Source organism: Macaca fascicularis, chromosome 5 (assembly GCF_037993035.2).
Source record: "Macaca fascicularis isolate 582-1 chromosome 5, T2T-MFA8v1.1".
NCBI classification, from domain to species: domain Eukaryota; kingdom Metazoa; phylum Chordata; class Mammalia; order Primates; family Cercopithecidae; genus Macaca; species Macaca fascicularis.
Window position 1 is genome coordinate 21,890,630 of NC_088379.1, and position 26,232 is coordinate 21,916,861.

A 26,232-nucleotide genomic window follows, 5' to 3' on the forward strand; every position below is an offset into this window, starting at 1 on the left:
AGGAGTTTGAGACCAGCCTGGTCAACATGGCAAAACTCCTGTCTCTACTAAAAATACAAAAACTAGCAGGGAATTGTGGTACATGCCTGAACTCCCAGCTACTTGGGAGGTTGAGGCAGGAGAATGGCTTGAACTCGGGAGGTGGAGGTTGCATTGAGCTGAGATCACACCACTACACTCCAACTTGGCAACAGAGCAAGACTCCGTCTCAAAGAAAAAAAAAAAAGAAAAGAAAAGAAAAGAAAAAAGGTGGTTTATGCACTGTAAGTACACCACAAGCTACCTCCTGCAATTTAAGTGGGTGTTTTATAGTCTGTCTACTTGCTTTCATATGGGAGTAGAGAACGCTTAAAAGAAAACTAACGTGAAATTCAACAGTTTAGAAACAAAAGTGCAAAACTAAAGGAAGGTGATTTTTTAGTAATTGAAGGTGGTCTGGGAAATCTCACCATGCAAAGTAGGAATGGGACTTCTAGTTCCATTACCCAAATAGTGAACATTATATCTGATCGGTAAGTTTTCCACCCTCTCTCCCCTCTCCCCTTCCCTACTTTTGGAGTGCCAAGTGTCTATTGTTTCTATGTTTATGTACACGTGTGCCCATTGTTTAGCTTCCACTTCTGAGTGAGAACAAGGGCATATTTATCTTTGAAAATGCACTAAAATTTTTACACTATTTGGTGGAGGGAGGATATAGACTGAGATTGACTATGTTTTGAAATTTAATTCACTTAAGAATAACTGTGTGTTCAAAAACTGTGAGAAACATTGCTTTTTGTGGAGTGGTGATATTTTTTATGGTCTTAGGGGACCATTGTGATGCAACGAAAAGAAACTTAGATTTAACCCAAGAATCCTAGGCCAAAATGATGTGACGATAAACAAGTTGTTTGAGACCATTTTGTCATGACTTGTGAAACAATGGCTTATTACAGCTCTTAAATTCTATACAGTGGTTTGACTTTTGGCTACTTTGAATGAAGAAATCACAGTATTTCAACCCATAAAGGAATCTTTTATGCTTCTGATTAGAGTGGAAGTTGATCCTTTGCAGTGAAATTAACCTGATAACCTGCATGGCTCTCATAGTTTGAAGGACGTGAGCAAAAGGGATGATACCTGGAGGGTCCACCCAGACAGTTGGACAATGCCCTTTGGAGGACATTATTGTGACCGGCCACAGCCATGATCCTCAGCTTTGTTTGCTCAGAAACTAAAGTTTTGTCTGTCAACATTCTTAGAGAATATCTGTTTCTCCTGAAATAGACTCATATCTAGCAACTCTCAAGGCAATGATACAGAAACCAAAATGTCCATTTATAAATTTACGATTTAAAATACAACAGTCAAGGACATTTTTGTCAGTTAGGTGGCATATCTTTTTGGAAGACATCTATATGTGAGCAGAAGTCAAACTTAAAAAATGGCCAGATGATCACGGCAGGGCAAAGACTAAGAGCATTGTAATCTTGTAGCCAGATGCACCCATCTCTGTTTTATGGTTATTTCTACTTGGGGCACAGAATATTGTACTAGTTGCCCAGGGCATCTAGTCCCTGGATGTGCTGGATACATATTGACAAATGACCCAATTTCCTGTTTGGATGGCAGAATGTCCCCTTTCTCTCGCTACATCCTGCCTTTAGGAGTAGTTATACCTTCATTTTGGCTCTGGTCAGCTCTGTCCTGTGTTGGAAGCAAGTGCTGTTCAAGAGGATTTTTGCAGTTGTCTGCTCGCGCTCATTTTTATATGGGTGATGCTTTTCTAACTGACTGAGCTCTGAACATGCCTTTTGTTCCCCTTGCGTGTGTTCCATCCACATCGTACTGCACGATTCTCTCTACTGTATGTATGTATATTTTGGCAGTAACAAAAGGAATTCTTCAGGATCTGCATTCCAAAGCATGAGTTCTCTCCCAGCCTAAATGCTGAGGGAGGAAATGGGAAATTAGATGGAAGGGGATGTAGGGAAGTCTGAGGGGAGTGGCTACTCCCAAAGACAGATAATTTGTCTTTGCTTTGTCCTTGCTGGGCTCAAACCTTGAAGGATGGATGTTTGGTGTTTAGTTAACACTTGCTGTAGTCTTGGACTCTCTTTTTGCAGACCTTGAATATTTACCCCCTCAGGGAAAACTTGATTCTCAAGAGTAAAATGAATTATCTATTTAGCTAATTAGCTAGAACATAGCAAAATTCTCAGGAGGATCATCCCATCTGAGGATTGCTATAATGTATGCTTATTTTTGCAGAGTCTATCTCTTTTCATTTTCTAGCCTGCCCATCCTATTGCTCAGGCTTCACAGAGAAGGGAAAATTGTCCAGTAAGCAAAAATCTTTTTCTTTCCTACACTTCTCTGCCTTGCTCCTCTTGCTGTGCCTTGTAACTTCTGATGCTGATGGGTAACCTAAGACACTTGATCTTTGCATTTTCCTGCTCTATAGATTACTCACTTCAGGAGACGCAATATGCTCACCCCACAACACTCACCCAGACTAACATTCTCTGTACACTCTTCTTCTCAGATGCCACGATCTGCAATCAGTGAACATACCAGTATCTTGAAGAGCAGAAGAGTAGCTACCGGGGGCAGAGAGGTGGAGTGGAGGTTGGAGATGTTGGTGAAAGGATACAAAATTAATTGGGAGAAATAAGTTAAAGAAATCAGTTGTATAACATGATGACTTAGTTAATGCATTGTGTTCTTGGAAATTGCTGAGAGTAGATTTTAAGTGTTTTCATCATGAAAAATGAAAAGTGTGATGGAATGCATAGGTTAATCAGCTTGATTCAGCCATTCCACAATGTATACATATATCAAAATGTGTTGTATACCATAAATAGATGAAGTTTTTTATTCATCAGTTGAAAAAAGAGAAATAGTGTGCAGAACTGCACTACATGGGTCCTGCCTGATGAATTGTTTACTCAGAAAGTGGCATTTCTTTCTCTCCCCGAAAACAGCCAGAGACATAGCCTAGTGGAGTAGTTAAGAACATAAACTTAGAGTAATACTGCTTGGGTTCAACTCCTGGTCTCCCCACTTTGGGGCTAGTAAGCAAGGGCAAGGTGATTATTAATAATCCTTCTGTTCCCTCAGTTTCTTCATCTGTAAAATAGAGACAATAATAGCATTTACTCCCAGGGATTAATGAGGAAGAACAAGGACAAGAGGCAGGAGATGCTAAGAGCAGAGAGTGGAGGACTGGATGTGAGGGGTTGGTTATACACATATCTGTATATAACCAAAAGGCCCACCTAGTAGGGGCCTTTTGAAGATAGACTTCAAGGAGCTGAGGGTACAGACATCTGAGGAAAAGCTTCCAGAAAGAGGGAAGCACCAGAAAAAGGTCTCTGAGTTGGGATGTGGCTTGACATGGTCCACAGACAGCAAGGGAGCCCCTGTCGCTCCAGGGGCATGGGCAACGGGAAGAGTATGAGTGAGCAGTTAGAGGGCACCAGTGGGAGAGAGGGAACCTGGATGATGAGATTCCAGAGGACCAGGCAGACCTTTAACAACAATGGCCTCTACTTTGAAACAGGAGCTTTTGGAGGGTTTGGGGCAGAGGAGGGACAGAATCTTCTGTGCGTTTTAAGTGGATCTCTGGCTGCTCCCTGGGAGGAGATTTGGGGAGTGTGTTAGTTTGCTAGGGCTGCCATTGCAAAGTACGAGAGACCAGGTGGCTTAAACAAGAGAAATTAATTTTCTCACAGTGCTGGAGGTTGGAAGTTCAAGATCAAGGTGCTGGCAGGACTGGTGTCTGGTGAAGGCTCTCCCCTTGGCTTGCACAGAGGAAAGACTGTGTGTGGTTGCCTTCTCGCTGTGTCTTCCCACGGCGTTTCCACTGTTTATGTGCATCCTGGTATTCCTTCTTCATTTTGTAAGGACAGCAGTTTTAATAGGTTAGAGCCTCAATCTTTTTTTTTTTTTTTTTTTCCTGAGACGGAGTCTCGCTCTGTCGCCCAGGCTGGAGTGCAGTGGCGCGATCTCTGCTCACTGCAAGCTCCGCCTCCTGGGTTCACGCCATTCTCCTGCCTCAGCCTCCCGAGTAGGTGGGACTACAGGCGCCCGCCACCACGCCCGGCTAATTTTTTGTATTTGTAGTAGAGACGGGGTTTCACCGTGTTAGCCAGGATGGTCTCGATCTCCTGACCTCGTGATCCGCCTGCCTCGGCCTCCCAGAATGCTGGGATTACAGGCGTGAGTCACCGCGCCCGGCCCAGAGCCTCACTCTTAAGACCTTATTTCACCTTAATTAACTCCTTAAAGGGCCTATCTTACAATATAATTACATTGGGGGTTAGGGTTTCAACCATATATATTTCTAGGAGATCCAGTTTAATCTACAACAGGTACTATGACGGTTCATTTTATGTATTGGCTTGGCTTGGCTATGGTGCCTGGATGTTTGGTCAAACACTGGTGTAGATGTGGCTGTGAAGGTGTACTTTAAATGTGACTAACATTTAAATCAGTAGACTTTGAGTAAAGTAGGTGACCCTCCATAATGCAGATGGGAATTGCCCAGTCAGTTGAAAGCCTTAAGAGAAAAAGACTAAGGCATTCCGCCTCCAGGCTGGCTTTGGATTTGGGCTGCAACATCAACACTTCCCTGCAAATTTTGGACATAATCATGTGAACTGATTTCTTAAAAAAAAACTCTAATATTATGTCTAGATTTTTATTAAATGACCATAACATGTAGTTCTATATTAATTATAATATCACAATGTGCATATTATATTATAGATTGGGTTATTTACATCTGTCATAGAAGGTATTTTATATTCTAAAAAGAACTGGGATCCCACATGAGAGAAACAAAATGGGCAATTTTTGTAATCATGGCATATATAGGCTTATGTTTTGTTTTGTACTTGGTCCTTTCTGCAAGGTTTTAAAGGCACATAATATTCAGCAGACTGTGATTACAGCTGACCAAGAACCACACACTAGGCTCATAGTAGCTTCTCAGTACATGTTTCGTAAATACATAAGTGTGAGGGCCACAGCTGGTTAGAAAGAAAGCTTTAGGGGCCCTCAGTATAATGAAAGCTACTAATGAAGCATCTTTAGCCCATTGCATGCTCTCTCCTTGGGGCAGTGGAGGATTTGCCTCTTTTATGGACACGTAGCCTAACTTCTTACACTGAATTTCTTCATTTGTAAAATGGGGATGACATAGAGACAGAATGCAAATTTGTTGTTGCCATAGGCTGGATGAAGGGATGAGTGAGCAGTTAAGAATTAGCTGCTTAATGGGTATGAGATTTCCTTTTGGGGCAATGAAAACATTTGGGAACTAGATAGAGGTAGTGGTTGTACAGCATTGTAAATACACAATTCACTTTAAAATGGTGAATTTTATGTCAGGTGAATTTCACCTCAACAGAAAAAAAAATGTAGATGATAATAGTACTCAGTTTATAGGGTTATGAGACTTATGGATGTTAAATACTTAGCATATGCCTAATACTCAGAGCATAGTAAACAATCAAAGAATGTTAAGCCTCCTCTTTCTCCTCCTCTTTTTCATTGCCACTGTTGTCATTGTCATAGCCATTATACAACCAACTTCTTTTTAAGTAAAAGTGCTAACCTGCATCTATTGTCACTCAAAGGGCAATACTGGGATATAAGGCTGGAAATAAGGCTGGGACTAAGTTATGCCTACCTGAGAGAGGGAGAGAATGTACATAGTACAGAAAGGGACCACTAAAGATGCATGCATAGAAGATCAAAGGGAATCAAGCTGTGCTTTCAGTCAATTAGCCTGGCAGCCATGGGTCTAGTGGTTTGAAGTGGAAGAGGCTGAAAGAGGGAGACATAGTTAGCAGGTTACTCTCAATAGGGTCCTTAGATTTCCCTTGTTTCCTCCTCAATCACCTTGGATTTGGCTGGCTACATAGCAAACGCTTAATAAATACTTGTAGATTAGTTATTTTACACTTGTTTAATGCCTTTCTTTGAAGTACTTCCAGTTGAGATTACTTCTACAAATCACATAATATAAGATAAAATACCCTATATATCTGTGAGTTTTCTCTGAGACTGTTTTCTAAGTATTATATGTGCTTGGTTCATGGACTGGGTATTCAGTTGCTGAAAAAATAGAAATCACTCCATTAGCCATGCCTCTGCAAATTTCACATTTTATATTCCAAGTTTGTGGTAGGTGATATTTAAAGCTTCCTTTTTTTTTTTTTTTTTTTTTGCTTGCTATTGTATCACTACAACTGTATATTGCTTGTGGACATTTTGATCTCAGATCTCAAGAAAATGATGATGTTCCATTTGTTATCACTTTAAGGGAAGCACAAAAAGACCTTAAAGTGAAAAACGCAGCTTAATTAGCACGTTGGTGATTTATATTACCCAGTGTGAAATCTCCATTAGTACCAAAAAAAGGATTTTAAAAAAGGCATCTTTTGGATTTTTAAATTATTTTTGGTCTTATTCAGAATTCACAATCTTATTTCCACGTCTCTGATCTGCAAATCCCAAAATATAACATCATTGTCTCAAAGTTATTGCATTTCACAATATCATGCAAAGGAACAGAGTTGCTTACTGATTAATCACTGAGGACAAATGTCTTTTGTACCATTTTATATGCAGGTTTATACCTTGATTTATGAAATGCAAAAGCTCTTAAACATCATAGAGTTTTAGAATTTGAAGGGACTGCCAAAATTTTCTAGTTATTCCTGTACTATATATTGTTGAGGAAATCCTAATGGAAACATTTAAAAATTTATGTAAATTTATATTTTATTTAACACATTATCTACATATATTATAAATATTTGAGCATCTTCGTACTAGACTGAAGAGTCAACCTATAGACTGTACATATCAGATATAGCTCTTTCAGTTACAAAAACTTAGAATATGGTTTAAGAAACGGGAATTTATTTGCTCAAGTGACTGAAAAGTTCAAGAACAATTCTTCAAATTAGCAGGACTCAAAGACTCCAAGGGATGTTTCATTTCCATCTCATGGCTCAGCTTTTCTGTGGATTTTCGACTCCTAGGCTCTGTCTGTGTGACTGTTACCAGATCCTGGCTTATATCCTTCAGGTTCAAGACCAGAGAAAAGGGAACAACTTCTTATCACTTCTCCAGGCAATCCTTGGCTTAGCTCTGATTAGACAATTTGAGTCAGGAGTCCATCTTTAGAGCAACCACTATACCTTTAGTTTTAGAAAAGAGCGATTGACCCAAAAAAGGGTTTGTGTCCATACTTGAACTCAGAACCCATTGAAATCATGTCTACTGAGTGTGAACAGAATGGTTTTTCCAGAGAATGTGGAGTGGCTGGTGGAAGATACATGTAAGGTAGGCAAAACCAGTGTATGCCTGTGAGACAGTTACAGTTGGATTCCAGGATATCTTGTGGTAATAACAGAATGAGAAGGAGGAGATGTAAGGAAGAATCTTCCCCCAAAAGACTGTCAGTCTATGGATTAGCATCCCTGTTTATATTTCAACTTTTTCATGAAGACGTAACCTCAGAAAAACTAAGTGGCATGCCCATGGAATCACAGTTAACAAAGAAGAGGCAGGTTAACACCATTCTAATTATCCTCCAACAGACAAGGACGTTTCTTAGGTTATTCATATATATGATTAAAGATAAATTGTAAATTTTTGAAAGTGATAGTTTTGCCTAATTTCAAGAATTTGGATAATTAAAAAAACAGAAAAATAAAGTAAGCAAATACTCTTATTCTCTATATATGTGTGTGTGTGTGTTGGGAGGTGTGTGTGTGTGTACAATGAGAACTGTAATAAAAATTGTGTTGAATTTTTTTGATTTAATTCTGTAAAAGGAAAACACATGCTATTCCTGTTTAATCAGAATCTCTGATAATGTCATATTTTTTTCTTTTTAAAAATAGTTTCAACTTTTAATTTCAATTCAGAGAGTACAGGTCCAGATTTGTTGCATGGGTGTATTGTGTGACGCTAAGGTTTGAGGTACAAATGATTCTATCACCCAGGTACTGATAACTTAGTACCTGAAAGGTAGTTTTTAAGCCCTTGCCCCTCTCTCCCTTCCCTCTTCTAGTAGTCACCAACGTCTATTGTTCCCATCTTTATGTCCATAGGTACTCAGTGTTTAGCTTGCAGTTATAAGTGAGAACATGTGGTATTTGGTTTTCTGCTTCTGTGTTAATTTGCTTAGGATGATGGCCTCCAGCTATTCATCCAACTTTCAGCAAAGGACATAATTTCATTATTTGTTATGGCTATGTAGCATTCATGGTGCATATATACCACATTTTCTTTATTCAATACACTGTTGATGAGTACCTGGGTTGATTCTATGCTTTTACTATTGTGAGTAGTGCTGTGATGAACATATGAGTGCATGTGTCTTTTTGGTAGAATGATTTATTTTCTTTAGGGTACATGCTCAGTAATGGGATTGCTGAGTTGAATGGTAGTTCTGTTTTCAGTTCTTTGTGAAACCTCTAAACTGCTTTCCACAGTTGTTGGAATAATTTACATTTCCACCAAGAGTGTATGAGCATTCCTTTTCCCCACAGCCTCACCAACCTCTGTTATTTATTTTATTATTATTATTATCATTGAGATGGAGTCTCACTGTATCACCCAGGCTGGAGTGCAGTGGTGCAATCTCTGCTCACTATAAGCTCCGCCTCTCAGGTTCACGCCATTCTCCTGCCTCAGCCTCCTGAGTAGCTGGGACTACAGGCATCCACTACCATGCTCGGCTAATTTTTTGTATTTTTACTAGAGACGGGGTTTCACCGTATTAGCCAGGATGGTCTTGATCTCCTGACCTCGTGATCCGCCCGCCTTGGCCTCCCAGAGTGCTGGGATTACAGACGTGAGCCACTGCACCCGGCTCCCAACTTCTGTTATTTTATGACTTTTTACTAATAGCCATTATGACTGTTGTGAGATGGTATCTTATTGTGGTTTTGATTTGCATTTCTCTGATGATTAGTGACTTGGTTTGGCTGTGTCCCCACCCAAATCTCAGCTATAATTGTAGCTCCCATAACCCCATTGTGTTGTGGGTGGGACTCAGTGGCAGATAAATGAATCATGGGAGTGGTTACCTCCATGCTATTCTTGTGATAGTGAGTGAGTTCTCACGAGATCTGATGGTTTTATAAAAGGTTTTTCTCCCCCACTTCCCTCTGTACTTCTCCTTGCTGCATTCATGTGGAGAAAAATGTGTTTGCTTCCCCTTCTGCCATGATTGTAAATTTTCTGAGATCTCCCCACCTATGCTGAACTGTGAGTCAATTAAACCTCTTTCCTTTAGAAATTATCCAGTCTTGGGTATGTCTTTATTAGTAGTGTGAGAACAGTCTAATACAATTAGTGATATTGAGCATTTTTTGTATGTTTGTTGGCCTCTTTTATGTATTCTTTTGTAGACTGTCTGCTTATGTCCTTTGCCAGTTTTTTTTTTTTTTTTTTTTTTTTTTTTTTTTTTTTTTTTGAGAGGGCGTCTTGCTCTGTCACTCAGGCTGGAGTGCAGTGACACGACCTTAGCTCATTGCAACCTCCGCCTCCTGGGTTCAAGTGATTCTCCTGCCTCAGCCTCCTGAGTAGCTGGGATTACAAGCACGTGCCACCATGCCTGGCTAATTTTTTGTACTTTTAGTAGAGATGGGGTTTCACCGTGTTAGCCAGGATGGTCTTAATCTCCTGACCTCGAGATCTACCTGCGTTGGCATCCCAAAGTGCTGGGATTACAGGCATGAGCCACTGCAACCAGCTGTTTGCCCACTTTTTGTAGGGTCATTTGCTTTTTGCTTGTTGAGTTGTTTAAGTTTCTTCTAGATTCTGGATATTTGAACTTTGATGCCTAGTTTGTGAATATTTCTCTCATTCTGTAAGTTGTCTGATTACTCTATTGAGTAAGCAGAGTTTTGCACATTGTTGTACAAAAGCCCTTTAGCTTAATTAGATCCAATTTGTCAATTTTTGTTTTAGTCGCAATTGGTCATGAGGATTTAGTCATAAATTCTTCACCAAAGCTCATGTCCAGAATAGTATTTCCCAGAATGGTATTTCTTCTAGGATATTTAGAGTTCAAAGTCTTACATTTAAATCTCTAATTCATCTTGAGTTAATTTTTGTGTATTTTGAAAGGGTAAGGGTTCAGTTTCATTTTTCTGCATATGACTAGCCAGTTATCCCAGCACCATTTACTGACTAGAAAGCCCTTTCCCCTTTCTTATTTTTGTTTACTTTGTCAAAGATCAGCTGATTGTAGGTGCGCAGCTTTATTTCGGAGTTCTCTAATCTGTTCCATTGGTCTACGTATCTGTTTTTGTACTAGTGCCATGCAGTTTCGGTTACTTTAGACTACAGTTTGAAGTTGGATAATGTGATGCCTCTAGCTTTGTTCCTTTTTTTTTTAGGATTCCTTTGGCTGTTTGGGTTCTTTTTTGGTTCCATAGGAATTTTGGAATAGTTTTTTCTAATTCTGTGGAAAATGATGTTGGTAGTTTAAGAGGAATAGCATTGAATCTGTAGATTGCTTTGGAAAGTATGGTCTTTTTTATGATATTAATTCTCTAAATTCATGAGCATGGAATGTTTTTCCATTTTTTTCATAAAATCTCCAACTTCTTTCAGCCGTGTTTTGTAGTTCTCCTTGTAGAGATCTTCCCCTTCTTTGGTTAGATGTATTCCTACGTATTTTATCCTTTTTGTGGCTTTTTTTTTTTTTTTTGAGATCATTTCCTCGATTTGACTCTGAGCTTGAACATTATTGGTGTATAAAAATGCTACTGATTTTTTGTATGCTGATTTTTTTATCCTGGAACGTCATTGAAGTTGTTTATCAGTTCCAGGAGCCTTTTGGCAGAGTCTTTAGGGTTTTCAAGGTATAGAATCTTATTATCAGCAAAGAGAGATAATTTGACTTCTTTTTCTCATCTTATTTGGATGTCTTTTATTTCTTCTTCTTGCCTGATTGCTCTGGCTAAGACTTACAGAATTATGTTGCATAGATGTGTTGAGAGTTGGCATCCTTGTCTTGTTCCAGTCCTTAAGCGGAACAGTTTCAACTTATGTCCATTCAGTATGATGTTGACTGTGGGGCTGTCATAGACAGTTTTTATGATTTTGAGGTCTGTTCCTTCAATGCCTAGTCTGTTGCGGGTTTTTTATCATGAAGGGATGTTGGATTTTATCAAATGCTTTCTCCTTTCTCTGTGTCTACTGAGATGATCATATAGCTTTTTAAAATTTTGTTTATGTGGTGAATCACATTTATTGATTTGCATATATTGAAGCAGCCTTGCATCCCAGAAATAAAGCCAACTTGATCATGGTGAAGTAACTTTTTGATGTGCTGCTGGATTTGGTTTGCTAGTATTTTACTGAGGAGTTTTGCTTCTATGTTCATCTGGGATATTGACCTGTAGTTGTCTTTTTTTGTTGTGCCTTTGCCAGGTTTTGGTATCAAAGTGATGCTGGCTTCATAGAATGAGTTAGGGAGGACGTGAAGAGGCCTCCACCCCGTGATGACATTTTTAATGCAGAAAATTTTCACTGGGTTGTTTTGACAATTTAGGTTGCATGTTGGGAAAGCTACATTTGCAAATTCTTTGATGATCTACAACCTGAATTACATTATTATGTAAAAGGCATTCGTTTTAGGGTAAGGGGCTTCTTGCAGGCTTTTCCAGAGCCCTATAATTTGCTTCCCTTCACTGACTGGCTGTCACTCTTCTGTGTGGCAGGTTCCCAGTGGGCTGTCTCTTTTGGGTGCTCGTAGTACAGCCCTCTTCACACTTGCCCTACACAGTCTGCTGGCCCAGAATCATAGCTCAGTTTTGACCTTGGCCTGCCAGCTTCAACCCACAGGTGGCAAGCCACCCACCCTGTCTCCCCTTGCTACAGGGTCCCCTCACTCATTGAGTGGCCCTTTTGGGAGTGCTTAAATTCATCTGTACACTGACATTTGATCGACATATAGGAAAATCTCCATATGCTTGCCATGGTCAATTGTGGGGGTGCAGTCTGCCGCCTACCACTGCCTGCCTTAAATCTACTGTCCAACTAATGCATTTTGTCCTACATATTTGCAGCATTAAGCACTCTGAAGATCCCATTGCTCAGCCCTTCAGGCAAGAAATGATCACCAGTCCCTGCCTTAGTGGAGGTGGGGAGAACATTTGGGTCCCCTCAATATTATAGAAGGGAGTGGTGGAAAAGTCCAGGAAGAAAGAATGTCAACTGCTCCAAAAAACAGTTATAAAGTGACCTGTCTATGTGTCTTATTCTAATCAGATCTACCTAGTTGGTTGGAGGTTGAGGTGACAAGCTCTCAAATGAAGCAAGCTCTGTGGGGAAGTGACTGCCTTTGACTCCTGACAGTTCTCTAAATTTAGGAAGTGGAGAAGTCAGTGCCTTTTTGGTCTTCACCATGACTGCTACAAAAAATAAGATTCCACCTTGCCCCTAACTCCAGCCTACCATACAAGTCCTGTGTAGATGAAGCGAGCAGGTCTAAAACCTCTTAAAGTGATGACAATTTTGTCAAATAAACTTTTGTCAAATAAACTGAAAGATTTTACTCTCTGCCTGCCAAGTTTTCCCTTCAGAATTGTACCCATTTGTCAATCTGTCCACAAGTGTGGTATTTTAAGTGATGTTTCTCCTTCTGATTTAAAGCAGTAAGTATCAATTTTTGTCTATAACCTATGAGCCAAGTGCTGGGCTAGGTTCTAGGGATTCAAATAACACAAAACAACATTAGGGCCCATCTGTTGGGCTTCCTCTCAGGCCTTGTATTCATGTTATATGAATATTATTGCTAATTCTTAGATCTGAACTGCAAGATGAGTATTTTTCATGTTTTTATGATGTGGCAATGGAAGCATAGAGAGGTTTCATAACTTTCTGAAGGTTTTATATCCAACGAGTTTGGAAGTCAGAGCCTATCTCCAGTATATTTACTATAATATTTCTTAAGAAATAGGAGTAAAGACATAGCTCTTGCCTTCAAGGGGTTCACCATCTAGTGAATTTATTGGTGAGTAACCAACGAACAATAACAGAAGCCTGATTGTGATACTGTAGTCCTCAAAGTGCTTTACAAAGGAAATGAAAGGCTAAGAGATTTCAGCTCAGTTGTGAAGGGTAGTTTCCCAGAGGGGGTCTCAAAGAGGAGTGTTTATTCTATCTTTGGTTTCCTAGATGATGAATCTGAGAACGGAATTGAGTGTATGTGATAGATAGGCTGGATGTGTAGATGCAAGCTGAAATGGGTGGTTGCTTTGCTACAGCCCCACTTAGGAGTGGCCCTAGAAGAAGTCATGTGGAGGCAGGGAAATCCATCCAACTGGCAGAACTTTGGGTGGTCTACCTGGTCATCAGAGGCTCATGAGCAGTGATAAAGGGGTTGGTTGGTTAGTCAGGCATCTAGAAGGAGAAGGCTTTGCCTCTGCTGGAAGTCAAAGGGTCCTTTCGTTCCTGAAATATCACAGCCTCTTTTCCAGAGAATTTTGTCTCAAGATGCAGTCTCAGACTCATCTTCCTTTTCTTGTTACTATATCAAGGGTTATCATGAAACTTTAGTATTTCAGTCTCAGGCTAATCCCAGTGGTAGGTCAGCTTGGCTTGCTACTTTTTAAAATTCTTCCTGCTGCTCTAATTCTGAGTCTATTTGTATGGCCTTACTGTTAGCATCTTGGACTAAGTTCTGGGCATTCCAACCTGTGTCCTGAGAACTCCCATAATGGCCATCACAGTTCCTACAGCCACTTCTTTCTGCTCAGTTCTCCTTTGTGTATATGAGAGAGTGTGGGTGTGTTCTTCAGATCTCCTTTGAAGCTAGCAATGCAATGTGTGTCCAAGAATTTATCAGTTCCAGGTTAATCATGATGTGGTAACCTTCTTCAAAACACTTAGATATTCATAATTACGCCCCACTCTGTTTTTGAACCCATTCTATAGGACCTTTGTACCCACTACTTCAATAAAGCATCTCTTACAAGAAAACCAATGACCTCTAATTGCCCAATAAAATGGTGATTGCTGAGTCCTCATCTTACTTTATCTGCAGGCAGCAACTGACATAGTTGTTCCCCTTTTCCTTGAAATACTTTCTTCCTTTGGCCTCCAAGGCACAATATATTCTCTCTTAGTTCTCCTCCTACTTCACAGGCAGCTCCTTCTCAGCTTCTTCAGTGTATCTTTCTCTTCTTCTTGACCTTCAAACACTGAACTACATCAGGATTCAGTCTTCAGAAATTTTCTTTATCCATGTTCACTCCCAAGAGAATCTCAGCCAGTCTCATGGCTTTAGGTAACTCTGTAAGCTGATGATGCTCATTTCTATAACTCCATCAAAAACTCTCCCCTGAACTCCAGACTTGTATATTCAACTTCATACCCAACGTTTATACTTGGAATCCTAATAAACATCTCAAATTGTAACATGTTCTCAAGGAATTTGAAGAATTGTCTCATAGTCTTCTCTGCCCAAATATGTGATACTTTTAGTTGCTCAGGCTAAGAATCTTAGAGCTATTATTGACTCTTCACTTTATATTATACTTCACATCAGTTTCTCCTAAATCTGTCCGGAATCTTGACTATCTACATTAGTACTACACTTCCACTTCACCATTATCTTTTGTTTGGACTACTGAAGTAGCATCCTAACTAATCTACCTGCTCTATATTTGCTTCCTAGTCGTCCAGTCTTTGTATGGCAGCCAAGTTAGATCATGTTATTTCTCTTCTCACAACACTTCTAATGGCTTTTCATTGCACTCTCAGAATCAGATCCAAAATCATTGCTGTGACCTCAGGACGCTTAACTGATCTAGTCCTCACTACTTCTCTCCCACCTGCTCTTTCATTCTTCCTCTGCTCATTTAAATCTAACCTGGGATTCTTGTTGTTCTTGTACATGTCAAAACTGCTTCTTACCTGAGGGTCTTTGCATTTTGTTTCCTCTGCCTGGAATGCTCTTACCACATATTCTCAGGATTTGTTCCTTTTATTTTTATTTTTTATAACTTTTATCTCAAATGTCACTTTATCAGCAAGGTCTTTCTTGAACATTTCATATAAAGTAACATCTTCTGACAATCTTAGTTCTTACCCCGATTTCTTTTTCTTTATATCATCTGTCACCACCTGATATATACATATCTATACTTGTTTATTGACAGTTTTCTCCCAGGGACTTTTCCTGTTTGGTTAATTGCTATACTCCTGCAGTCAGGGCGACACCTGACAATTGGTAGCTCTTAGTAAATACTTGTGGACTTAATAAGTGAATGACAGATGAATAAATTAAGGGTGGATATAGTAACATTGAGACAAAACAAAGAAACTTATTTCCAAGTTCCAGTTGACTGGTTTTAACCAAATGCAAATTTCAAATCCCCGACAGAAAAGCCAGTTCCTCTCTTAATTTTGACACAATAGTTTTGACTGTTCCCATTTTCGTAAGGAATAACTAGAGAGCTGCACAAATGGTGAGAAGCCCTGTGGGCATTTGGCACCATACATTCATTTCTTCTTTGCCGGTGGGGCTGTTAGTGCATTCCACATTTTTACTCCCACATGCTCATGTGATGGAAGCTACAAGACCTGACTGGGTAACTGGTAAGATCTCCTTTTTCTCTAAAATGTACACCCTGTGCATTTCTTTTCCTTCCATTCCACTCTGTGTGCATTTAGTGCAGACATTGTTCCTTTTCGCCTCATCTGTATTGTTCCCCTGCTCATAACTTGCAGATAAAGCTATTGTGGGACATGATTTGGAAGACTGATCTTGACTATGTCTTTCAAATGTGAGTTAATGGTGGCTGTAGAGGCTGCTCATTTAGGAATATGATTCAGGTAGTGTGGATGATGTACCTATTGTTCAGACTAAGGCTCTACTTGAGGCTATCAGTTTTCATCTGTAGAGCCGTGTGGAGTTTAGGGCTCCGAAGGCCATTAAAAATGGCTTCTTTCCCTTTAGTCAAGGAGATCTGCAGAGGTGATTTTTCAGTTAGTCTCTGAGGTTGTTGACAGGAAACAAGGGGACATGGCTGTTTCTGTAAATATTTCTCACCAGAATTTTTAGACTCTCATTCCTGGCATAAGATTTTTGTTACACTTTTGCCTAAAATCAATACACTTAGATTTGTCTGGGTCTAAGAGAATTATGTGTGTGTTGGTGTTTGCGTGTGTGTGTGTATGTGTTGTTTTTCCTCTTTTAATTTATGTAGCGTGGGAGAAAGAAGATTTTTATGGCTGAGATGACAGAATGTTTGGGTTGAGCACATTTCCAGCAAAGAAAAGGAAAGAAAACAAAATAAAAGCCCTAACTTGGAAGGAGAAAGTTTATTTAGAACTAGAATTAACCTGTCGTGAACATGATAAATGCCATACTTTTCGAAGGTTTGTTATAGAATTGATTTCTTTCCATATGTTTCTAGTGGTTTAATTTGATTGGCAGAAGAAAACGTTGCCATTTGATGTGGGAGAAGTTATTTTTAATGCACAGGGCTGTAGGTGTAAATTTTATTTGTGTTAATAATGTTGAATAAACAGCATTTATGTATTGGGTTTATTTCTGGATACTGTGCTACTACGTAATTTGATTGTTCAGTTTTCATACATAGTTTTAAATCTTTATGCAGCTGGGAATTAGCTAGTCACATTGTATTTGCTTCTGCTTGTGGAATCAGGAAAATGACCAAACTAAAGAAGAGGAGCTATTTCAAGGTTTTCTTATCTTTTTTTAAAGTACAAAAATATTTTCTGTAGGAACTTCTTAATGAGAAGCAACTTAACTCTTTCCAGAAATGTGTTTGAATAACAAATCAGAAGTTATCCACTTCCGACTTTTCTGTTTAATTGCTACAAATTGCTAAACAGAAGATGTAATATGTTTTCTATATTTTCTTTAAACAAACTTATTTTTATTCTTTTAAAAGAGATTAAATATACATTAAAAGTTGGCTTTTATTACATTATAAAACTGTTATCTTCAATATTTACCCTGATAATTATAATTTTCAATCAATGATCTTCAAGTACTCAAACTTGTGAAATGGTTACAGGGGTAATGCTGTTTCAATAATACTAAATGTGTAGTATTCTTATATACTAAAATAGACTTAAATTTTTGTAGACCCTAAAATTATTTCATCAAGTTGCACAGCTTCAGTGACAATTCCAGTTAATTCTGGCAGGATTTTAATTTACTTTCCAGAGTCTGTTCTACTTCTTAGGCTAACTGTTGCCCAACTCCAGTGGAGTTAAGACCATGAGGCTTTAGTATACATATATTTTGATTTTGATTTGAAGTCCTCATAAAATAAGCCACCTTTGAATCAGGAGTAAGGCAGGCTTTTTTCCTGGGTTATTTTATTACTAATTTGTTCTATGGATCTGTTGGGGTTTAAATGTATGTGTCTCCCCAACATTCATATGTTGGAATCTAAGACCCAATGTGTTGGTATTAAGAAGTGGGCCTTTACGAGGTGATTAAGGTAGGAGGGCTCCACCCTCATGAATGGGCTTAACAACCTTTCAAAAGGGCTGAAGGGAACTACCTAGACCTTTTTTTTTTTTTTTTTGCCAATCCTTTCTTCTACTGTGTGAGGACACAGCAAGAAAGCCTTCGCTAGACAACAACTACTGGCACCTAGATATCAGACTTCCCAGATCCAGAACTATAGGAAAAAAAGTTCTGTTTTCTTTAACTTACCTAGTTTTAGGTGTTTTGCTATAGCTGCATGAATGGACTAAGATAGGATATGACTGCATGTTTGCCTAATTGGATGCCAAAACATGACTAGAGCTTAAATGGTTGGAATCATTCAATCTCAAAGAGTTAGCACTCATGGATAGTAGAGCTAACTCATCAATATTCAGTCCAGCTGATTCTCATCAGGTATGACAAAAATTTAATCAAGAATGTCAATCAACAAACAAATATCTATTGAGTGGATGATCCTGGTGGGTATGAAAGTAAACATGAAATCTATCTTCAAGAAGCATAAAATTAAATTGATGAGAAAATTATATCTAATACTTACCTAATGCTCAAGCATATGAAAAGTTACTTAGCTACATAGTAATACAAATTAATAAAATATAACTTAATTGCCAATTGACAGATATAGGGGATACAACAAATGTCCTGAGTAAATTTGATTTCAAACCTGAGTAAATTTATTCTCTCCCCTGACTTTTTTATTGGGTTAAGGTGGGTTGTTGCATATAAATAAGCAAGAACAGTAAATAGTATCAGTTCACATTTACTGAATGATTCCTATATGTGGGGCGCAGGTTTATTACCTCATTTGAGACCACTGAATCTCATGAAATTATCCCCATTTCACAGATGAGGAAACTGAGAACAGAATATCTTGTTGAAGGCTGCACCTCCGGCAAGCCCAGGACTGAGATTTGAATCTATGCAGTCCAGGCTTAGCACCAGTGGTCTTCGTCACCACTCCATCCTGCCCATCCAGCATGCCAGATCCCGTGGTGTATCAGAGATGGAAATCTGACCACAGAGAGCCAGCTTCTTTCTTGCTGCAGGTTTATTTTCACAGGGCTCCAATTAGTACACTGAAAGAGCTCATTTACTAAACGGGCTCTGAGTAATTGGCTAATGGGCTTGGGGTGAGTGGTGTCCTCCAGAGGGCTATTTCCTCGGGCTGACATATTGGGCAGTCAAGCCTGCAGTTGTTTATCCCATTCCAGGATCACACAGCCAAACCACATTAATGCTGCTGGAAAATGATTCTCTATTTAAAACTCGAACTGGATGAACAGAGCATGGCTCTAGCTTTCTTTCTTTCTTTCTTTTTTTTTTCCAACTTTTATTTTAGGTTCAAGGGGTTCATGTGCACGTTTGTCACATTGGTAGATTGTGTGTCATGAGGTCTGGGGTAGGAATGATCCCGTCATCCAGGTAGCGAGCATGGTGGCTAATAGGTAGTTTATCAACTCAGCACACGGAGCCCAGCAAGGTGGTCCTGGGTGTACTAGGGTGTAAGCTTTTAAGCTGGGAGTGGGGTGGGGGAAATAGTTCTCACCTTTCATTTACGGGTTAAAACAATGGGGGCTTGTGTCTGGGTTTTCCCTCACTTCACATGCTCTGAAAGAAGCATGACTGTCTGTGAAAGGGGCCAACTCACTCAGCTTTACCACTCTGTTTTTCTACTCCCCATTATCCTAGATCCTGCCCAAAGGGGAAACTGTAACATGAGGATCATTTGTCCCAAGTGACACAGTTTATTGCTGTCACCTCTTTGTACCCCACGTGTGTCTTCTATAAAATGGGGCTAACAATAATACCCAATAATACCTGCCCTATGGGGTTGTTGCGAGTGTTAAGAGTTGATAAAAATAAGGTACTTAGAAGAATGACCAGGCCACAGTAGGCATTCAACACATGTTAGCTATCTCATTGTTATTTTGCTACTATTATTCTTTGTATCAGATTGTGCAGTGGAAAAAAATGGGCTTTGAAAAGAGTTCAGGTTCTGATCATTCCATTTACTATGATTGGGAGCTTGGGCAAGTCACTTACCACTTCAGCTTAGTGTTCTCATCCAAAGTGAGAAAAACACCAACTTCGTAGGGCTGTTTAAAGGAATAGTCACAAAATCATTAACATCTATCAGTTTCATTTGCAAACTGTAACACTTCATGTTCATTATCATTATTAATTCCCCAAACCTGGTTCTTCCATCAAATTCTCTTTTGTATTAACCTAATGACACAGCTATTAAACTAGGAGTCATCTTAAGCTCTTTTTTCCAATTAGTTGGCCCTTAAGATTTGTTGATATCTCTAGCATTTGGCCACTTCTTCCTATTCCATTGCAACTTCCTTAAGATAGGGCTTTAGCAGCCTCCTAATTGGCCTCCTGCCTCCAGTCTCTAGTCTGCAGGCAGGACGATTTTTCAAAAGCACAAATTCCGTCTTGCCATTCTCTTTCTTAAAACTCCCTAGTGGTTCCTCATTGCCTTCAGTATAATGTTCTGATTTCTTAGCATGGCAAGCAAGGCCTTCCATGCCATGGCTTCCATTAACTTCCTTAGGGTCACTGTTACCTTTTTGCCTTTGTCACACCAAATTAAACGTGGCTCCCAGAATGTATCTCTGATGGTTCACTTCATATGTCCACTTGACTAGGCTATGAGATGTCCAGATATTTTGCTAAATGTTATTCTGGGTGTGTCTGTGAGTGTGCTTCTAGACAAGATTCACATTTGAATTGTGGACTGAGTCTAGCAGATTGCCTCCCCAATGTGGGTGGACCTCATCTAATTTGTCCAAGGCATCAATAGAATAAAAAGGCTGAGTAAGGGAGAAATTGCTCTTTCTGCCTTACTGTCTCTGAGTTGGCAACACCCATCTTCTCCTGCCTTTGCATTCAGGCTAGACCTTTCCCATCGGCTCCCTCCGGTCTGCAGCTTGCTGACTGCAGATCTTGTGATTTCTCAGCCTCTACAATCACATGAGCGAATTCCTTATTAAACATCTCTCTCTCCCTCATATATATTTCCTATTGGTTTCATTTCTCTGGAGAACCCTGCTAATACAGTGTCCTTGTCTCTTTCTTGTGCTTTCTGGCCTTTTCCTTTCTATCCTCTTCTACTTACCCTTCAAGATTACTCTAGCATCTTACATCTAGCACCTACTACAAAGCAACCTTTTTGGCAGTCCCTTTCAACACCCTGGCTGAGTTAAATGTCCCTCCTCTTTGCTCCCATTGCACCCAGTATTTACTCTGATCTGATCACACGGTACCACAGCTGCTCCTCTATGCTTCTTCCCTTTTATGGAGGAAACCTTCAGGATTCTACTTATTTCTGGATTCCTAGTGGGTTGGGAAAAAAACAATAAACATTGATTGAATGAAAAAATAAACATTATAATTAATAAAAAATAAGATGATGTAGCTGCCTTTCAAGAACTATGTCCAAATTGCCAATTTGCTCTACTCAACAAGAAGAGACCCTACATGAGATTTATTACTAAATAAATGACTGAGCAAATGACACAGCCTTTCTCTGCATACATTTTCTCAACCCGTAAAATGGGACTATTAACAGTATTTGCCTTATAGGACAGAATCTGCCTTCCTTATTTTTGGAATGCCTAAAAGAAATATGCGTATTAAACTTTTAAAGCAGTGCTTTGGTGCTTGGTATCCTGTAGACACCCAGTGAATGCAAATTTCTACTGTCTTATTAGCTCTAAAATCGGAGTAAACTTACTCTTTCATTCAAGATAGTTGCTATTAGAGGTGGTCAATGAAATTGGTGGGAGAGCTGGTCTATGGATTCCCCTGACCCCACTGAAGTAGCTCATAAAAGAAGACATTTACTAAAATCCAACAAAGTAAATATAAGGTAAAACAATGGAATTCACAGACTTAAAGAGTCCTGGCATGACCCAGAGGGAAAAAAAAATGTTGATCTCCTCTCCCTTTGTCTGATGGTTTTCTCTGCCCTGCAGTTCACAGGGAAATACAAGGTTTTTAATTCCCATGCACATTCTCTAATCTTTCTCTCTTTCTGCTGATGCCTTTTAGGAATATTTTTGTCTTTTTAATATTCAAAACCAGAAAAGAGTAACTGATATATAAAAGACAGGGAGGTCAAATAAGGAGAGATGCTAGTTGGCATGTCACTGTCAGTCACATGCTCAGTGCAAGGCACCTGTCTAGAGCTCCTGTGTCACCTCATTTGCCATGGCCACCTGCAGTGCTGTGATCAACAGTCTTTCAAAGCATAAGTACAATAAATAAAATACCAGTGATCCTTTACATCTAAAACTGGGGCATGAACACTGATGAAGATTAATTAGCAAAAGGGCAAGATACGGTTTTAGAAAGAGCATGGATTTTGGAGGCAGACTGGATTTCAATCCTTTCTCTACCGTTTTTGTTTTTTTGATTTTTGTTTTTTCTTTTGAGAGGGAGTCTCAGTCCATTGCCCAGGCTGGAGTGCAGTGGTGCAACCTTGGCTCACTGCAACCTCTGCCTCCCCGGTTCAAGCGATTCTTCTGCCTCAGCCTCCCCAGCAGCTGAGACTACAGGCATGCGCCACCACACCTGGCTAATTTTTGTATTTTTAGTAGAGGCAGGGTTTCATCATATTAGCCAGGCTGGTCTTGAACTCCTGACCTTGTGATCCGTCCGGCTCGGCCTCCCAAAGTGCTGGGATTACAGGCGTGAGCCACTGCACCCAGCCTCATTTTTCTTAATTACTTGGAATATATTTATTTACTTTCTTTGAACTTCATTTTCTATGTCCACATAATGGACTTAACAGCATCACTCTTCAAGGGTTGTTGTGAATAGCATGGGTTTTAGCAATAAATAAGAGTTGTTCTTTCTTCTATGTGCAAGGGAAGTATCAGGTACCATCTTTGGCAATCTTCTGATGTTCTCCTTGAATCTGAAAAGCATTGAAAGATAATATCATGGCTACATATTTGTTGCGAGCTTAGAGATAAAAAGAGTTTAGAAATACTGTTGACTGTGTAAGTAAATGTTTCTCCCTGCCTGCAAACTTTCCCTCCTTGCTCCCTTCTTCCCTGCCTCCCTGCCTCCCTCCTTCCCTTCCTTCCTTCCTTCCCCTCAATATGTTTCCCAAATAACAACCCTTAGTCGAAGCTCATCGTTTTGCATGTTATTGATGCCATCATCAATACCTCTAGGAAGCAACAGTTACTTCTTTTATGTGTCTCCAGGTCTACCATGTAATTTTGTAGTTAAAATCTTCATTTCATCTATCGCTATTGGTTCTACATTCTTCATTTTATAGTACAAGTATGATATCCTTCTATGACACAAGTCAAAGGCTCTTTTGATGTTGAACAAGGGGTTTGGGGAAAAAAGATGGAATCTTAGCAGGCAAGACTCAGCCACTTTATCATTGTGCATAATGATTAGGCTAAGCCATCTTATGTAAAATCCATTCTTAAAACCCTACCAGGTACCACTGTACATTGTTTTGGGGTAGATAAATAAAAGGGTTGCCATTTTTATGTAGACTCTTAGTTCGGGAAGAGATTTGAGTGCAGTGGATCTATAATAATCATCCATTCCAAACCAGTCATTTAATCATGTGAACACTCACAGACACACACATCTTGTTCATGGATAGGCTAATTAAAGACAGAAGTGGAAACAGCACTTGGGGCTTCAAAGTGGATCACGCTGCCCAGGGCCTTGGGAGAGGTCAGTGAAAATGACACATGAACATAGTTTCAACCCCAGTGTAACTCATACCTGCTCTTTAATGACTAGCTGGCAGACCCTCATTTACTTTTCAAGTTTCTATTAAAATCCCCTTTCCTTTGGAAAGTTGTCCATGAACTTCCCAGAAAGGCAAGTGATTCCCTCCTTTGTATCTGGAGTTACTTATTTATTTATTTATTTAAGATGAAGTCTCGCTCTGTTGCCCAGGCTGGAGTCAGTGGCATACTCTCGGCTCACTGCAACATCTGCTTCTTAAGTTCAAGAGATTCTCCTGCCTCCGCCTCCTGAGTTGTTGGGACTACAGGTGCGCACCACCACCCCCAACTAATTTTTGTATTTTTAGTAGAGACGAGGATTCACCATATTGGCCAGGCTGGTCTTGAACTCCTGACCTCGTGATCTGCCTGCCTTAGCCTCCCAAAGTGCTGGGATTACAAGTGTGAGCCACTGTGCCCGGCCTGTACCTCAAGTTCTTTTATAACTCTTGTTTCTCTGTGTTTCCATACCAGTTCTTTTGGATCTGCTTTTCCAATGAGCCCATTTATAGCTGAAGGCAGAAACTACGTGCTATTTATCTCTAAATCATCACCCTTGGCCTGTAGTCTGGTACGTAATAACTGCTCAATGGATATCTGTGGAGTGATAATGAACAAACTGTGCTTCTCATATATTTGGACCAGATGTGGAGTCACAGGGCTCACTTGTGAAGGAAAGCTGCTCATATCCCCTCTGCCCCTGACATTCCTGATGAATGATGTCCAGCCTAAATTTATGTCAAATGCTCTCCTGTCTTTGCAGGGTTGCACACTTGCATTGCTTCTTTTTCTTTCTCAGGAAGACTGGAGGGTTTTGTACACAATGTTGGAGTCTCCAAAGTTTAGGAGGAGAGATATATATCATGGCTCTCATTCTGAGGCCTATAAGGAGTTGTATTTTCTGAATAAGTATTGATCGTAGCTTACAAAATACTGCAAACCCATATAATTAAAAATAATGAGGCCAGTCATTGGTGGGCAGTGCATGGCTAAGCATAAGAGAAGACAAATTCTTCAGGTGCCTGCGATTTTATAATTGTACTTGGCTGGGAAGCTTATTAAAGCCTTGCAGGTGCAATGTTTCATCACAGAGTGGTGAACCTTTGAAAGATATGCATAATAAACAGAGTTTGAAATATGTTTTTATTCCAGGCCATATGGTCCTGTCTGGAGCTTTCCTGGATCTTTGGGTCAGTTCATTGTTGAAAGATGGGCTTGCAAGGACCCACCTCTCGGAGCAGCTGTCAGAGCCCTATCAGAACGAATCTCCTTTTGCATGATTATTTATTTTATGTGGCTCTCTGAAATGAGCCCAGCCCTGCTCAGTAGCTGAAATGTGCTGAGCAAAGTCTCTTCCCTGAACAGCTTGTGGCCATATCACCAAGCAGTGTCCTTCCTTGTCCTTAAAAAGGAGACTAGTGAGACTTGTACCTTAGGTCAGGATGGACAGTCTGGGTGAGGTGTGCCCACCTGGGCTTGAACTTGGTGCCAGCAATATGAAAACTTACACGGTAGCATTTTAAAGAGGTGTCATTGCTCTTTCTTCTCAACTCATTTTCCTATCTCTCTCAACTCTAGGCAATTACTGCGACTGCTGTCCATAAGCATTTGAGGTGTTTTTGTGGTGTAGTGGTGAGAACAATGCTAACACGGGCTCTCCTTTTGTAACAGAGGGTGGCATTGACTCCTCTGAGAATGTCTTTTTAGGGGTATTTAATGTAATTTATTTAGCATTTATTGCATATATATATATATAAATAGCAGTTATTGACAAGAGACGTGGTTTTGAAGTCCAGTGATCACAAGAGGATGATCTGTTTCCTAACATAGAAAACGGGCAGTGAGTTGATCAGAATGGAAGAAGATTAAACCTCATATCTCTCTATGGTTATTTGAAAAAGTTGAAGTTGAATTTTGTTATCTTGGTCAAGGGAAAAATCTTGCCATTTTAGGAACTGTCTTTTCTCTAAGCTTATATTGCTGACATTATATTCAATGTCATATATATTTATTTTTTGTTCATTTGGACTATATTCATTAAGCACCTGTCCTTCATTAGCCTCTGTGCTAAGACTTGAGAATGCAAGATCCCCAGGATTCTTGCCCTCCTGGAACTTAGAATCTGAAGTAGAAGACAGACATTGAACATAATTAAGACATTAATTATATGTCTTACATATGTTACAAAAAGAAAGTGAAAGATACTGAATGAATGTACATAGCAAGAAAATCTATGTGTGGTGTTTGTATTCTACTTGCGTTAAAGGAAAAGTCTATGTCAGATTTCTTTCCTCCTATATAGGAATCACTCTACCTGAAACAATAACTTGTATATAGTACTAGATGCTTGTTTCAGTCCATTTTCTGCTGTTATAACAGAATATCTCAAACTGGTTAATGTATAAAGAATAGAGACTTATTTCTTACAATTCTGGTAGATGGGAAGTCCAAGATAGAGGACTTTCTTGCTATGTCATAACATGGCAGAAGTCATCATGTGAGATAGAGAGTGGGAGAGTGGGGGTGGGGGGAAGAGAGAGAGAGAGAGAGAGGGAGGGAGAGAGAGAGAGAGAGAGAGAATGATATAAATACCTTCCATTAGGCCTCATCTCCTAATACTGAGGCATTGGGGGTCAAGTTTCCAACAAATGCTTTTTGGAGAGCATATGAAAACCATAGTATTACTTAATAAAAATTTGTGGATGTAATGGAGGAATGAAAGTAAGAAGAAGAAAGTGTTAAGATTATTTCATTAATTCAGGCTACAGTTTAATAAATTATAATTTGAAAGCCCTAAATTAGTTTTACAGTAAAACTACATGTTTTTCTTTTGCCCCCCCCACATTCAGTGTTGCCATTTTAAAATTTATCCATGGTAACTATTTTCCATTTCTGGAGTCATAGAACCTAGAACTTAACCTTTTACTTGAGTACAGAAATATGAGACTCTGATCT

The 26,232-nt window shown here is 39.5% G+C and overlaps 1 protein-coding gene across 3 annotated transcripts in view; it reads left to right on the forward strand.

The window, feature by feature from the left end:
• LOC102122033 (cytosolic beta-glucosidase) overlaps positions 1-26,232 on the forward strand; it is a 124,582-nt gene that overhangs the window by 83,972 nt on the left and 14,378 nt on the right. Inside the window, exons 5-6 of one of the 3 annotated variants that reach the window (XM_065544823.2) lie at positions 23,426-23,546; positions 23,752-23,848. The exons of the other annotated variants lie outside the window; for them this stretch is intronic. Coding sequence (XP_065400895.1) covers positions 23,426-23,546; positions 23,752-23,848 — 218 coding nt within the window. The remainder of the gene's footprint in view (positions 1-23,425; positions 23,547-23,751; positions 23,849-26,232) is intronic. 3 annotated transcript variants of the gene reach the window in all.